The 15,163-nt window shown below is 42.6% G+C and overlaps 1 protein-coding gene across 10 annotated transcripts in view; it reads right to left on the reverse strand.

Moving 5' to 3' along the window:
- Positions 1-15,163, reverse strand: part of ppfia2 (PTPRF interacting protein alpha 2) — a 231,197-nt gene that overhangs the window by 41,757 nt on the left and 174,277 nt on the right. For 8 of the 10 annotated variants that reach the window (XM_034163798.1, XM_034163794.1, XM_034163799.1 and 5 more), the window contains 3 exons: positions 10,512-10,733; positions 4,722-4,868; positions 572-706 (listed from right to left, as the gene is read on the reverse strand). In XM_034163798.1, the coding sequence (XP_034019689.1) occupies positions 572-706; positions 4,722-4,868; positions 10,512-10,733 (504 nt within the window). The remainder of the gene's footprint in view (positions 1-571; positions 707-4,721; positions 4,869-10,511; positions 10,734-15,163) is intronic. The other 2 variants (XM_034163802.1, XM_034163796.1) reach the window with 1 other exon arrangement.

The following is a 15,163-nucleotide window of genomic DNA, read 5'->3' on the forward strand; positions in this document are numbered from 1 at the left end:
GGTGACAGCACAAAAGGGCACGGTGACCTGCGTGCCGGACGTTGAGAGCGCAACAAAGAGAAGCAGTAGCGACGACACAAGGCAAAGCCTCTACCCCAAACTCAAAGATGGAGGTCTATTGATTGAAAGCGTAACAGGAGAGAGAGAGAGAGAGAGAGAGAGAGAGAGAGAGAGCTGCACACAGAGTGACAAGGAGAAGAATGCCAAGTACAAACTCCAGCCAGAAGAGCCATGCAGCTGTCCCATGGTGGAGCAGAATCCCAGTAAACAGGCTCGCCACACAACACTAAGATAAACAAATCAAATCTGCTCTCTACAGGAGCTGGCGATAGTTGTGACACCCCACGGGACTACCTTCCTAAGAATGGAGCTCATGTCTTGGAGTTTAGCTTCCATAACAAAGTGATAATCGTCAGAGGAGGAAGAGGAACTGGAGTCGGACTAGGTGGCCGAGGGAGAGGAGAGGGACACGTTCAAACGTCAGGACACCACAGTCACACGTTCAGACAGGTACAGTAAAATCGTGGCATGAAAGCACGAGTGGGAAGGCGTCGACAGCGCGGGTCCCAACCTTGGTCAGGGCCGCTATTCTCTGGGCCAGTTCGGCCTCGACCTCCGGCAGCGTCTCAGCCTTCCTCATGGTCTGCTGGAGCTTCTGCTCCGCGTGCTCCAGCCTCTCCTGGAGCTGTCGGTTCTTCTCTTCCATCTGCAAAACAAAAACAAATAAATGCCAAAAATTCTAGAATCCGGATCAGAAAAATTACATAAATCATAAAGGACATTCCTAAAAGTGTCCATAACCCCAAAGGAAGTGACCACATCCACTCTCTCCAAAGGGGGTGGAGCCCAGTAATGGCCAATCCAAAGCCATAATACACCCACTTTATGACATGACGTAAAACTACATATATCATAATTGCTGTAAGAATGTTGACGCCCATGTATTTTCTTTAGTAGGACAGGATTAATAACTTTATTATAAACAATTATAAATATAATCAACCGATGTACGTCACACTGCCTTCACTTTTCATTTGCGGTGTTGCATCACTCAGACCTCCTCTATTCTGACCACGGCAACTTGCCGACATGACAACTACTTGCGTCTTTTCGCTGTAAACCCACTCTGATATAAAGTGAATGGCAGCTGGTCGTTACCTCTATCTCTTTTAGCTAAAGCGACGAAGGGGTGATGAGGGTCCCAGCCATGCTTGACAGCACTGGAAACAATAGATTGCCCTCTGCTGGCCAAACTACGTGTTTTTCTGAACTGTTTAAAGTAAATAAAAGTTTTCATATCAACAAAACTATATACAGATACTCATATCGGCAGGTCATGGCCAACGGCTTAAAAGGCAACTAAGAGGTTACTCCTCACTTGAGGGGAGGAGGAGTAACAGGAAGACAGAGGACGGGAAGGAGAGGAACAGTAGTAGTCAGTAAACCAGTACACAGCAGTAGTTCTGGTATTTATATTTGTGTATTTATATTTGCAAATAGTTTGTGTGCTGCTGTACAATGCTGCTGGAACCTCAGTTTCCCTGAGGGAGTCTTCCCAAGGGATTAAAAAAGTTCTAACTAATCTAATCTAGAGTCACACTAAAATGGACTACAATTCGCGAGAAAGTTTTCACACCTTACCACAGTTTTTTTGAACACACGATGATCTCGAGGCCATAGGCACATGCCGGATATCAAACGGCTTCCATGTCAACCTCACATGTTCCAGTCCCGAATGGACCTCGGATGGATGGATCAATCAACCTCAACACTGACCAGTACTGACTCCCGACAGGAGCCGATGTTCCCTGCTGCCGACGAACATCAGCGGCATCAATGAGTAGAACTGACGAACTGCCGTCATCAGGAACTCAAAGTTCAAATTTAAGCCTCGTATCCCAGTAGAAGTGCCACCAACTGTATTTGTCTGCTGTGTGTAGTTCTGCTTTGCTCGAGGTTTTGATCAGTTTTTAGATTTTTTTTTTTTTGGCAGCCTTTGCCCCCAGCGACAGATGCTCTGCTTCCCAAAGTATGGGGCCTGGCGGCTCGCTCTCCGACACTATTAGACACTTTGACTATTTTCTGTCTCCAAATGACGGTGTACTTGTTATACTCCTCAAATGCCCCCATCCTTTTTTCACCCTTGCTGTCTTATTCCCCCCCCCCCAATCATCCAACCTTAAACCCCCCAAACGTCTCTTCTTCAAACCTCGTCATCTGGACCGTGGGGTTCAGCTGCTGGCGAAGCAACAAAAACATCCTAACAAAGTCAGTGAGGAGTGTGCTCGTGTGCGGCTTCACAGCTTATTTCTGTATGTTTTGAAGACGTATGAAAGGATTTTCTGTGGTCACCTTGATGCTGAAGATAAGATACGAGGTCTGTCCAAAAAGTATCAGACCTTTTTATTTTTTTCAAAAACCATATGGATTTGAATCATGTGTGCTTGCATGAGCCAACCTTGAACCTTCATGCGCATGCGTGATTTTTTTCACGCCCGTCGGTTGCATCATTCGCCTGTGAGCAGGCTTTTTGTGAGCACTGGTCCTCCCCTCTCGTTGGATTTTCATTGCGAGGTGGAACGATTTGGAGCTTTGCTGCAGCAAATTTTTCCAGAAACTGTGAGAGACAGCCAGGTGGAAACCATTCGGAAGATTCAGACGGCTTTCGGTGACGATCCTATGGGCATCACACAGATTAAGGAGTGTTACAACCGGTTTAAAGACGGCGCACAATGGCGGAGGGTGCGCCGTGCTCCGAGCGGCCATCGACAGGCTGAAACGACCAGATCATTTCCAAAGTGAACGCTGTGTTGATCCAGGACGTCTTCTGACTACCAGAGAAATTGCAGAAGAGGTGGACATCAGCACTTTTTGGCACATTCCACTGTTACAGGAGATTTTGTAATGAAAGACGTGCAGAAGGTGGAAGTCTCACAGGACATGTTGTGACATGTCCAGCTCTTACACAATTCCTCGGATACTCACTCGACTGAAAAGCCACCGAAAGCCGTTTGAATCTTCCGAATGGTTTCTACCTGGCTGTCTCTCACAGTTTCTGGAAAAATTTGATTCAGCGCTGCTCCAATCGTTCAGACATTTTCCTCGCAATGAAAATCCAACGAGGGGGGAGGACCAGTGCTCACTCAAAGCCTACTCACAGGCGAATGACGCAACCGACAGGCGTGAAAAAACTCACGCATGCACACGAAGGTTCAAGGTTGGCTCATGCAAGCACAAGTTATTCAAATCCATAAGGTTTTTGAAAAAAATGAAAAGGTCTGATACTTTTTGGACAGACCTCGTATGTGCCAGTCAAGGAAAAATTACACTCAAACCCGCTGTTGCAGATCTGAAGAAATAGTTTTGTATCAGAGTAACTTTGTCTACACGGCGAAGACAAACACTGCCTGTGTGTCACGGCGTCTGCGGTCACCTTTGACGTGCAGCAGATTATTCAAGCAACACGAACATCCGGGTTCAGTTGTGGTCCAGCCTTCAGCAATTTTTTTAAGTTTTGAAGTGATTTTTGCTTGATTGCTTCGCTTTTTTGCCATTATTGGCATGTTGGTGTCCACTTCTGCCAATATGTCGCTAACTTATAAAGTTCACATTAGACATGGCTGGATTTGACTTTCGACCTGGAATCCAGAAATTTGAAAGTTAGTCTTTGCCTTTGTTACCATGGTTACCATAATGTTGTGAATATTTATTCTGGGACGTATATTTGAAATAACAATAAAACAAAAAGGGGCCATCTCTCAAAGAGAGGTCCGTGGACCACTAGTACTCTGTGAGCGACCTCTAGTGGTCCGTGAGTATATTGGTAAAATATCACATTTTAAATTAACATCATATTCATAACTTAAAAATGTTTCTCTTTTTAAAAATGACTCCAAAGTCTAATATATAATAGCATATATGTATTATTATTTCATTATTTTTTATTTATTTTTATTATTTACTATATTATTTTCATTTATTTTCATTATTTATTTTATTATTTTCAGCATTAAATTGCATGTAAATACAAAAATTTGAATTTGAATTTGCTTTTTCATGACAACCCTACAGGAAGAGGTGCAATCAGCCAATGACAGATAAGCTTGGGGCGCTGCTATCGGACGCACCATGTCTGCAGAAGATGACGATGATGAAGGCATATTAATTATATACATGACATATTACACCACACATTAGACAGACACACACACACGCACCCACACACACACACACACACAAAACTGAGCTTTAAATATAAGATTGAAATATTCCGTCGTCTTCTTTTCTATATACTGTACTAGATCAATAAAAACCTCTTGTTCTGCTTGTTGCCATGTTCTTCAGAGCTCCAGGAGCCCAGCTGCTGCATTGACCTGTCCTCATGAAAAAGCCACTCAGAACCTGACCTCCATGTCCAATTAGATAGAGTGAATCAAAAGAAACTGTCCAAATCAGAGGACAATGCACCACTTCCTGCTCAGATAGGACCACTTCAATTATGGGGATGATGATCTGTGTGCATCTGCTAAAAGACACTCACCATGTGGGTGAAACCATTAGAATTCATTTCCACTTAATAACGTCCTCTGACACAATGTCAAGAGCCTTTTTTCCTTTTGCTGATCCGTGCTTTAGAGGATGGTGCACACGTGGTGAACATTTCTCCGAATCCTCTCATTTGGAACATCTTGTCTACATTATTAAAGGTCCATTCCACTCACCTGTCTGAGGAACGCCTCCTTGTTGGCCAGCTCGTTCTCCAGCTTGTCGTTGATGTCGTGCACCGACGTGGACTCTCGCTGGGCGCTCAGGTAGCGTTTCTCCAGCGTGACGATCCGCTCCTCCATGTCCTCCTTCTGACACATCGCCTGCATGCAGACAGGCCAGGTGAGACCAGGTAAGAACTTCATTGTACTGTGTACATATGATGATGATCAAGCTGTGAATCTGGAATCCAGTTTGTAAATTCACAAATGCAACATGGACACACGATCGGTGTGATTTAGTGTGTGCACAGGGTTGATAGTTTGATAGTTTCAATCTTGAATTTATATAATACAGAATAATAATACAAAAGGAACCCTGAATGGAATATTGGTTTATTGCCCTAGTTACTACATCTTAAACATGAGCAAAATGCCACAGAGTGGATGCCACTCAGTGGGTATCGCTCTGTGGTTGCTAATCATAGGTGCAAAACTGAAGGAGATATGGATCACACACACACATTATTTTGTATTTTTTATATATATATATATATATATATATATATATATATATACGAGGTCTGTCAATAAAGTATAGGTCCTTTTTATTTTTTTCAAAAACTATATGGATTTCATTCATATGTTTTTACGTCAGACATGCTTGAACCCTCGTGCGCATGTGTGAGTTTTTCCACACTTGTCGGTGACGTCATTCGCCTGTGAGCACTCCTTGTGGGAGGAGTCATCCAGCCCCTCGTCGGAATTCCTTTGTCTGAGAAGTTGCTGAGAGACTGGCGCTTTGTTTGATCAAAATTTTTTCTAAACCTGTGAGACACATCGAAGTGGACACGGTTCGAAAAATTAAGCTGGTTTTCAGTGAAAATTTTAAGGGCTGATGAGAGATTTTGAGGTGATACTGTCGCTTTAAGGACTTCCCACAGAGCGAGACGTCGTGCAGCGCTCTCAGGCGCCATCGTCGACCTGTTTCAAGCTGAAAACCTCCACATTTCAGGCTCTATTGATCCAGGACGTCGTGAGAGAACAGAGAAGTTTCAGAAGAAGTCGGTTTCAGCATTTTATCTGGATATTCCACTGTTAAAGGAGATTTTTTTAATGAAAGACGTGTGGACGGATTGCAGCGTCGGCTCGCAACCGCCGTGACGCTCCGCCACAGGAAAAACACCTCTGTTGGAAGCCTTAAGGACAAGTTGGAACATGTCCAGCTGTTAAACAATTTCTCATATACTCACTCCACTGCAAGCCATCAAAAGCCGCCTGGATTTTACAAATGGTTATCAACACAGAGGTGTTTTTCCTGTGCCGCCGCACCGCGTCGGCTGCGTCCCCACGCGCAGACCCGTCCGCACGTCTTTCATTAAAAAAATATCCTTTAACAGTGGAATATCCGGATAAAATGCTGAAACAGACTTCTTCTGAAACTTCTCTGTTCTCTCACGACGTCCTGGATCAACAGAGCCTGAAATGTGGAGGTTTTCAGCTTGAAACAGGCTGATGACGCCGCCTGAGAGCGCTGCAAGACGTCTCACACCGTGGGAAGTCCTTAAAGCGACAGAATCACCTCAAAATCTCTCATCAGCCGTTAAAATTTTCACTGAAAACCATCTTAATTTTTCGAACCGTGTCCACTTCGATGTGTCTCACAGGTTTAGAAAAAAATTTGATCAAACAAAGCGCCAATCTCTCAGCAACTTCTCAGACAAAGGAATTTCGACGAGGGGCTGGACGACTCCTCCCACAAGGAGTGCTCACAGGCGAATAACGTCACCGACAGGTGTGGAACAACTCACGCATGCGCACGAGGGTTCAAGCATGTCTGATGTAAAAACATATGAATGAAATCCATATAGTTTTTGAAAAAAATAAAAAGGACCTATACTTTATTGAGAGCCCTCGTATATATATATATATATATATATATATATATATATATATATATATATATATATATATATATATATATATATATATATTATACACACACTCAAAAATATAAACGCAACACTTTTGGTTTTGCTCCCATTTTGTATGAGATGAACTCAATGATCTAAAACTTTTTCCACATACACAATATTACCATTTCCCTCAAATATTGTTCACAAACCAGTCTAAATCTGTGATAGTGAGCACTTCTCCTTTGCTGAGATAATCCATCCCACCTCACAGGTGAGCCATATCAAGATGCTGATTAGACACCATGATTAGTGCACAGGTGTGCCTTAGACTGCCCACAATAAAAGGCCACTCTGAAAGGTGCAGTTTTGTTTTATTGGGGGGGATACCAGTCAGTATCTGGTGTGACCACCATTTGCCTCATGCAGTGCAACACATCTCCTTCGCATAGAGTTGATCAGGTTGTCAATTGTGGCCTGTGGAATGTTGGTCCACTCCTCTTCAATGGCTGTGTGAAGTTGCTGGATATTGACAGGAACTGGTACACGCTGTCGTATACGCCGGTCCAGAGCATCCCAAACATGCTCAATGGGTGACATGTCCGGTGAGTATGCCGGCCATGCAAGAACTGGGACATTTTCAGCTTCCAAGAATTGTGTACAGATCCTTGCAACATGGGGCCGTGCATTATCCTGCTGCAACATGAGGTGATGTTCTTGGATGTATGGCACAACAATGGGCCTCAGGATCTCGTCACGGTATCTCTGTGCATTCAAAATGCCATCAATAAAATGCACCTGTGTTCTTCGTCCATAACACACGCCTGCCCATACCATAACCCCACCGCCACCATGGGCCACTCGATCCACAACATTGACATCAGAAAACCGCTCACCCACACAACGCCACACACACTGTCTGCCATCTGTCCTGGAAAGTGTGAACCGGGATTCATCCGTGAAGAGAACACCTCTCCAACGTGCCAAACGCCAGCGAATGTGAGCATTTGCCCACTCAAGTCGGTTACAACGATGAACTGGAGTCAGGTCGAGACCCCGATGAGGACGACGAGCATGCAGATGAGCTTCTCTGAGACGGTTTCTGACAGTTTGTGCAGAAATTCTTTGGTTATGCAAACCAATTGTTTCAGCAGCTGTCTGAGTGGCTGATCTCAGACGATCTTGGAGGTGAACATGCTGGATGTGGAGGTCCTGGGCTGGTGTGGTTACACGTGGTCTGCGGTTGTGAGGCTGGTTGGATGTACTGCCAAATTCTCTGAAACGCCTTTGGAGACGGCTTATGGTAGAGAAATGAACATTCAATACACGAGCAACAGCTCTGGTTGACATTCCTGCTGTCAGCATGCCAATTGCACGCTCCATCAAATCTTGCGACATCTGTGGCATTGTGCTGTGTGATAAAACTGCACCTTTCAGAGTGGCCTTTTATTGTGGGCAGTCTAAGGCACACCTGTGCACTAATCATGGTGTCTAATCAGCATCTTGATATGGCACACCTGTGAGGTGGGATGGATTATCTCAGCAAAGGAGAAGTGCTCACTATCACAGATTTAGACTGGTTTGTGAACAATATTTGAGGGAAATGGTGATATTGTGTATGTGGAAAAAGTTTTAGATCTTTTAGTTCATCTCATACAAAATGGGAGCAAAACCAAAAGTGTTGCGTTTATATTTTTGTTGAGTGTATACAAGTAGTGGAGCCTTGTAAAGCTCAAACACTTTATTTCCTGTATGGAGAAACCATGCAGCCGTACAAATACAGTTGGTGTGAACACTGAATGAAGTGCTGCTGTCACAGGGAGCAGTGTGGCGTAATAACACCGAGTCTGTCACCGCCGTCTGCCGGCGCTGCTGGTGATCAATACCAATTTCAGCCGAGGGACACAGAGAATTCAGCTTCATATACAGACATTCCCCGATACACATATTAGATTATGCAGTGATTGGGCCCTTAATAACCAATTACTAACTCATTTCTTAAACAAAGTGGCATTTAACTTGCTGGTTTTCTGCTTCACATCAATAGATTTTTATTTATTTATTTGTGGTGATTTTAATTCAGTTAATATGAGTGCTGCTGTGCATTTTTAAGTATTACATCTGTGTTATCATGCACAGAAAATGAAACAAATGCTTTCCCTGAGCAGCGTAATTATTATGTACATTACATCTCAAAATGCTTGTTGCAGCAAATAAGGACACTTTAACAAATGGCGCTGCACCGTGTGGTTTCTCACAAAGCTAAACGCCGTGCAGCAGAGCTCCTTTCTTTTGCAACAACTTACTGCTCCCTGGTTTAACAGCGTGCATTTGCATCACATCAAACAGAACTCTGACATCATTAATCAGCAGCAAACAGTCTGACGAGCGCATGATTTGCATAGTTGCTAAGAATATAAAATCTTTTAAATACATTAAGTTTTTCTACAACTGCACGTTGCACTTCTCAGGAGAAATTCCATCTTTCAGGCAAACTTCCATATCTTAAATCTCAAGAACTGTAAAACTGTCTAAATATTAATTTTTTATACATTAATACTGGGAGACAAAAGCTCTGCATGCCAAAAAAAAAGAAAATTAAATTAATTTTAAAAATCATGCATTTCTGACATTTATGAATGCTTTTTTTTTTAACTGAATCTTTCAAGTAGGAAATGTACCAGAAGTCCTGAAATGCTCACATCGTCCTCTAGATGGCGACAAAAGCTGCTAAAATGTGCAGGAAGGTCTTGACTTTTGGCAAAAATTACCATTGTGTCCTTCACCCTTGTGGGAAACGTACACGTTTTTAAATTCAGGGAATTTTTAACTTTAGAATTCTAAAATTCTCCAATTATTTTATTGTTGTAGAATCTCAATGGATGAAGAAAAAAAAACCCAAACTGAACAAATTAAATCATCTTTCCTGCTTACCAATTACAAAAAAAATATTCATAATATTATATTCCAGGTCTGCAGAGTATTGCCCCGCCTCCCTGGTCTCAAAAATGGACCCCTGTGGGGTCCATTTTTGTTGTCCCTCAACCACAGACGGTCACCGACAGGCCGTGCTGTGGTGATGTCATCAAACACAGAGGCGTGTCCCCTCAGAACTGACCAATCACATCTTGCAATATGTCGCAAATTTTGAGGTGTGATCTGTATGTTGCATCTCTCAATTTCCCTTTGTACTATGGGGTTGGTTTTGCATTAATTTAAAGTTCTCACTCTATGATGTCACAAAGACTTTGAGATTCCTGTTGCAAGTCAATGAATCCAAGTTGGTATTTAAATGCGTTCTCGTACATCTGCTCAGGAAAACACGGATGTCCAGATTATTTTTAAGGCTCGGGGCATCCTGCTACTTTCCGCGATATTTTCATCCGCCGTCTTGGGTGAAGGATTGCCACGAGTTCATGACCCTCCACCGTATTGATAGCAACACCAAGATTTACAACAGATTAATTTGCTGCATAAAACCTGCCGCCAAACACTCCGCACTCGTAGACTCGAACTGCACTTTTCTGAAGACAACAGAAGCGGCGCATGCGCGCTCTTGGTGCCTCCTTCAGCATTTATCTCCTGCCTTCCTGCGGGTCTCCCTCTTTAATCTAAGGAGCAGCCGGAGGAGGATGCAGTGACAGCGTTTTTATGTGGAGGGCTGCGTGTGACCTTGAGAAGTGTTTATTTTGGCACCCGGAGCCTCTGTCTGTGCATACGTCAGTGCACGTGCTGAGCAGATACACAAAATAATAATGAGGGAGAGCGCATGAGACTATGCTAATGCAAGCTTTTTTAAACGCTAATATTCTTTGATGTCTCTCTTGCGCTATGTAAATCTATGTGTGCGGCGCGTGGCCCCGCCCTGGCTGTGGCCGTTTGTGTGTGTTCTAACCTCTTTGATGTCCCTCTGGTACTTGTTGTTCATTTCCTCAGACTTGATCAGGTCTTTGCGGGCCGTCTCCAGCTCTTGCTCCACCTCAGACACCCGGGAGGAGAGGGAGGACATGCGCTCCTTCATCTGGGCCAGCTCGTAGTTCTGCTTCTCCAGCAGGTCCTGGAGCTCCACCACCTGGCTGGCCTCGTGGGCCGACTCCAGAGAGCCGTTAGACAGACGCTGGGGTTGGGGGAGAGAGGGATAATGAATTGCACCGCCAGGTAAGACTTTTTTAACCCTCAAGTGACCAAACTATTTTAGTGACTATTATGGTGGGATAATTATAGCATCAAATATAGAAGAACGGGTGAGTCAAGTAATTTTCCCCGTCATGGGACTATTAAAGGATTATCTTATCTTAGCAAACGTGCCAATACTTTAACACAAAGCTATTTTCATCCTCACTCTGGGCATATGCTTGTGCAGCTGTAAATCTTGCTATTCTAGATCTACTGGCTTCCCTGCAAAACAGTAAAATATAATGATTAGAATGGGCAAATTATGATACCATCTGAAGCTATTAACGTCAAAAATCTCATAGATCTTCCCCAGAGTCGTAAGTGACCCTGCACAAGTTTGGATTCTACTTGCCTCCTTGCAAAATTCTATGAACAAATGCAGGACAAATAGGTTGCCAAATTTATGGTAGGAAACTTTTTTCCGATTAAAATTACAAAAATGGTGCACAAAAATATATGCCCGGGGTCAAAAATTGCCCCAATGGGTTGCTTGAGGGTTAATGCCATCCAAAAAGGTTTGTAATTACATCTCAGAATTCAGAAGAATGCATTATTTTGAGGTCATTTTTTAGGGCCCTACCCAAAAAAGGTTTGTAATTGGTTGCATTTCACAAACTGGGCCTAAAAATAGTAACAGGGTCATTTGTTTTGTGAATTGTTCTGTAATTTGTGTCTGTATCATGGCCCAAGCAGAGGGTCACCCCTTTGAGTCTGGTCTGCTTGAGGTTTCTTCCTCAGAGGGAGTTTTTCCTTACCACTGTTGCTCTGGGGGTTAGTAAGGTTAGACCTTACTTGTGTGAAGCGCCTTGAGGCAACTCTGTTGTGATTTGGCGCTATATAAATGAAAATAAATTGAAAAAAAATGAAAATTGAAAATGGTAATTTAAAAAAAAAATCCTTATGTAAAGTACACACATGTATCCCTTTCAAATGCAACCTTCTGGATTTAATTATTACATTTAGTTTTAGAGAAAAAGCCAATTTATGTGGCATAAATAAATGGAAAATGTATTGGAATTCAAAATGTTTTGTTTTTCTCGGAATTTACCTTTTTGTTTTTTTTTTTGCAAAAAATAGCATTATTCAATTTTCATGCAAAATCTATGTAACTGGTGTCAAAATGTTCTGAAGAACCTGTTCTTTCATAACATACCATATTTAAAGACATCTGGGCAAAAAAAAAAAAAAAAGACTGTATGCTTATTGAATCACCACCGCCACCCCTGAAAAAATTATTTCAACAGACCAGAAATTCCTTGATTTATGTCCAGATCTTATGATCACTGGAAAGAGAACATCCTAAGCTTTAAAATGACACTACAATTGTCTTGATAGGTCTTCTCTTCTCTAAGAAATTACATCTGATGATCATCAAAATTAACCAGAGCATTAAAAGTCCACCCTTTTTGATACACCAGTATATGAAATGCGACTATTTACATCTCAGAATTGAGAAGAATGCTTTATTTTAAGGTCATTTTTTCAAAAAGTCCCCATCTTGAGAGGGGGTCCTACCCCCCCAATAAACCCCCTCCCCCCGCCTCAGTCACTTTGATCCCTCATTTTCAACAGTTACTCTCACCTGTGTAACGTTCATTCATTCATTTTCTGTCGCTCATCCGTAGTGACAGCAGACCAAGCAGCTCGTCCCACACTTCCCTATCCTTTGCCAAGTCCTGTAACTCTTTCTGGGGTATCCCAAGGTGTTCCCAAACAGCTGATGTTACCCATGTAATGTCCTAGAGCTTAATTTCTTAAAGTAACCTCAGCAGGTTTAAAATGACAATACATCTTTTATAGATATCACAATATAGATAATAAAACCTTCAATATCTGCGGTTAATGATACCAATCCAATACCCTTTTCCCCTCTTAAAAACAACTAATCTGTTAGTAAATACTTTTGGCTGGATGCTAACATAGTTGTCTAATTTCCTATACCCAATCCAGTAATTTTGGCCGATATCAGACTGATACTGATCCAAAATATCAGCTTGGTGTATCCCGAGTTAAAACATCATTACTTGATGGCTGGAACAGCTGGAATTGTTGTGCAATAACAAAGTAGAAGTGTGTGCATCAGATGCAGCCAAGGAGATGCATTGCCAAGATTGAAAATGAGCCAAAATAATTTGATAGTCACGCCAGTCACGCCCCGGCGTCCCGCAGAGTGCTGGAGGAGGCCTTGACAAATTAGTCTCGCTCCCACTTCAGATACTGTTTCTTCTTTAGAGAGACAGAATCATTAGCACTTCAACAAATTCAAGACCAGCAGCTCTGGGTTTTCATGCTCCACCTGCTTTGATTTTGGACGGTGACCAAAAAAAAAAAAAAAAAAAACAAATCCAGGTGACAGAGAATCACTCCACATGGGATCAGAGAAAGTGCTCCGAGTCTTGCATAAGTAATGTCATGAGGTTTTGGCGTTTTCCATCTGTGCACCAACAAGGGTGTCTGCATGAGGCAGATTAATGAGGGGAAGCCAGGAAGAGGTCCAACCTGCACAGATATAAGGGGGCATGATCATCGAAATAACGAGCCGTGTCTATGCAGCGTCTAAACAGCAAAGCTCGTTTTTGGCATTTATTGTGTAGAAAAGAGGTGGAACTGTGATCTCAGCTGCTCGTCCATCTGTGAGGATCAACCTAATTGGGTTTCTCTGCCCGTGATCAGCGATTTAGCAAAGCAGGGAACGATGCCCACCAGCGGCCGAACACTGGGACACGTGTGCTCGTAAAGGACCAACTTCAATGATTAAGCTCTGCTTTATTGCAAAGTGCCTCAGCTATTCCTCAGACAATACGCTTGTACAGCTGCATTCATTTCACAGACTTAAGAGCTTTAAAGCTCTCGATGCTAGCTTGACACGTTAGCCTTGAGAGCTATATAGATGTTGAGTAAACAATAAAAATAGAAACAAGAGACCCTGAAGTCATTTGGACAAAGTAAGAGTAATTTTGACAAACTATGAGGAAAGTAGCAAGTCATTTTTATGTAGTTGCCTGGATTTTGTACCCTTCTTGGGGACCCCACAGGGATTCAATTAGAAAGTTCAGCTTACCATAGCCAGACAGTCATCCAAGGAATATTTGTCCAAAATTTCATAAAAAGTCATTGAATAGATTTTGAGAAAATCAGCAGACAGTTATTTTTTTTAACCCTTCTTGGGGGGGGCTTTAAAATGACTCAAGGTCAATGAAAATCTTTGTGTAGATGGACACCGATTCAAAGACTGCATGCAGAATAATAGAGAAATGCCATTTATTTTCCTTGTTGGGGGCCCTTAGAACTAATTAATTAACTACCTTCTTGCCTGTAGGCTGCCTCTGAGAGCAAAATGAGAGAAAAAAGGTATTAAACAAATTTTCTGTGGTAAATCGAACTGTGAGAAATGTGCCATTATCTGCTTCCACTGCCAGAACTCAACCTACTTCCCAGATGTCACGATTCCCATGATTTCTCTGACACCTTCTCAGCTGTTGTGTCTCCATTGTGGCCCACCGAGCTCATGTAGCTACGTATGCAGTGACATAATCATTCAGTGTCTAATGTCTAATTTCTCTGAGAGCTCGAATCCTCGTTGGACCTCGTCTGTTGGGAAGACCATCAACTACACCTAGACCTCGTCATCGGTCCATCTATTACCTCTGTGATCCATATTCTTTTTTGAGTCTTCTGCTCTTGCTCTCATTTCCCTAGTCTGGTTTGGCGTTCATTGTTGTCACCTTCTCCCAGTTGAGTTAACTTCCAAACGGCATCTAGCCCCGCCCAGTGTGTTTTCTGAGATGTTTAGAAACCCATCGTGCACATATCGCCTCAAACAAACTACAACCCCCAAAAACTTTGGGTGGCTTCAGGTTAATATGTTCTTAACATGTTAACATAAACTCTGTACATTCTGTGAAGGTGTACTTCTTAAATTTTCTCACAAGACCTGGCAACACTGATCAGCATCACAGAGGCAAAGACCCTCCGTTGTGGATGAAAGATGCCAAAAAAATGGTCTAAAATTAAAAGTAAAAGAAAGAAACGGACACAACGGACAAACACGGGCCAGCAGAGATCCCTTTGGGAAGAACTCACAGTAAAATATGGACATATTTCACACACAAGTTTTTTCTGGATACCTGCTGGACAGGCAGAACAACACTCACACAGGTTGTGTTTATCTGATTTGGAAGTGAGAAATTCCGAGTTTGTCACGTGCTGTCTCACAGAGCAAACTAAATTTTGTGTTTTTGTGATACACCACAGAAATCGCAGCACAGTATCATCACTAGACTTCAACGTAAATTAAATTTTGTGGAAAACTGATGTGAACTACACCTTCAGTGTTGCCAATTCCTTTTGAAAACACATGAACTGAACACA

This window comes from Thalassophryne amazonica, chromosome 22, assembly GCF_902500255.1.
Source record: "Thalassophryne amazonica chromosome 22, fThaAma1.1, whole genome shotgun sequence".
Classification (NCBI taxonomy): Eukaryota; Metazoa; Chordata; class Actinopteri; order Batrachoidiformes; family Batrachoididae; genus Thalassophryne; species Thalassophryne amazonica.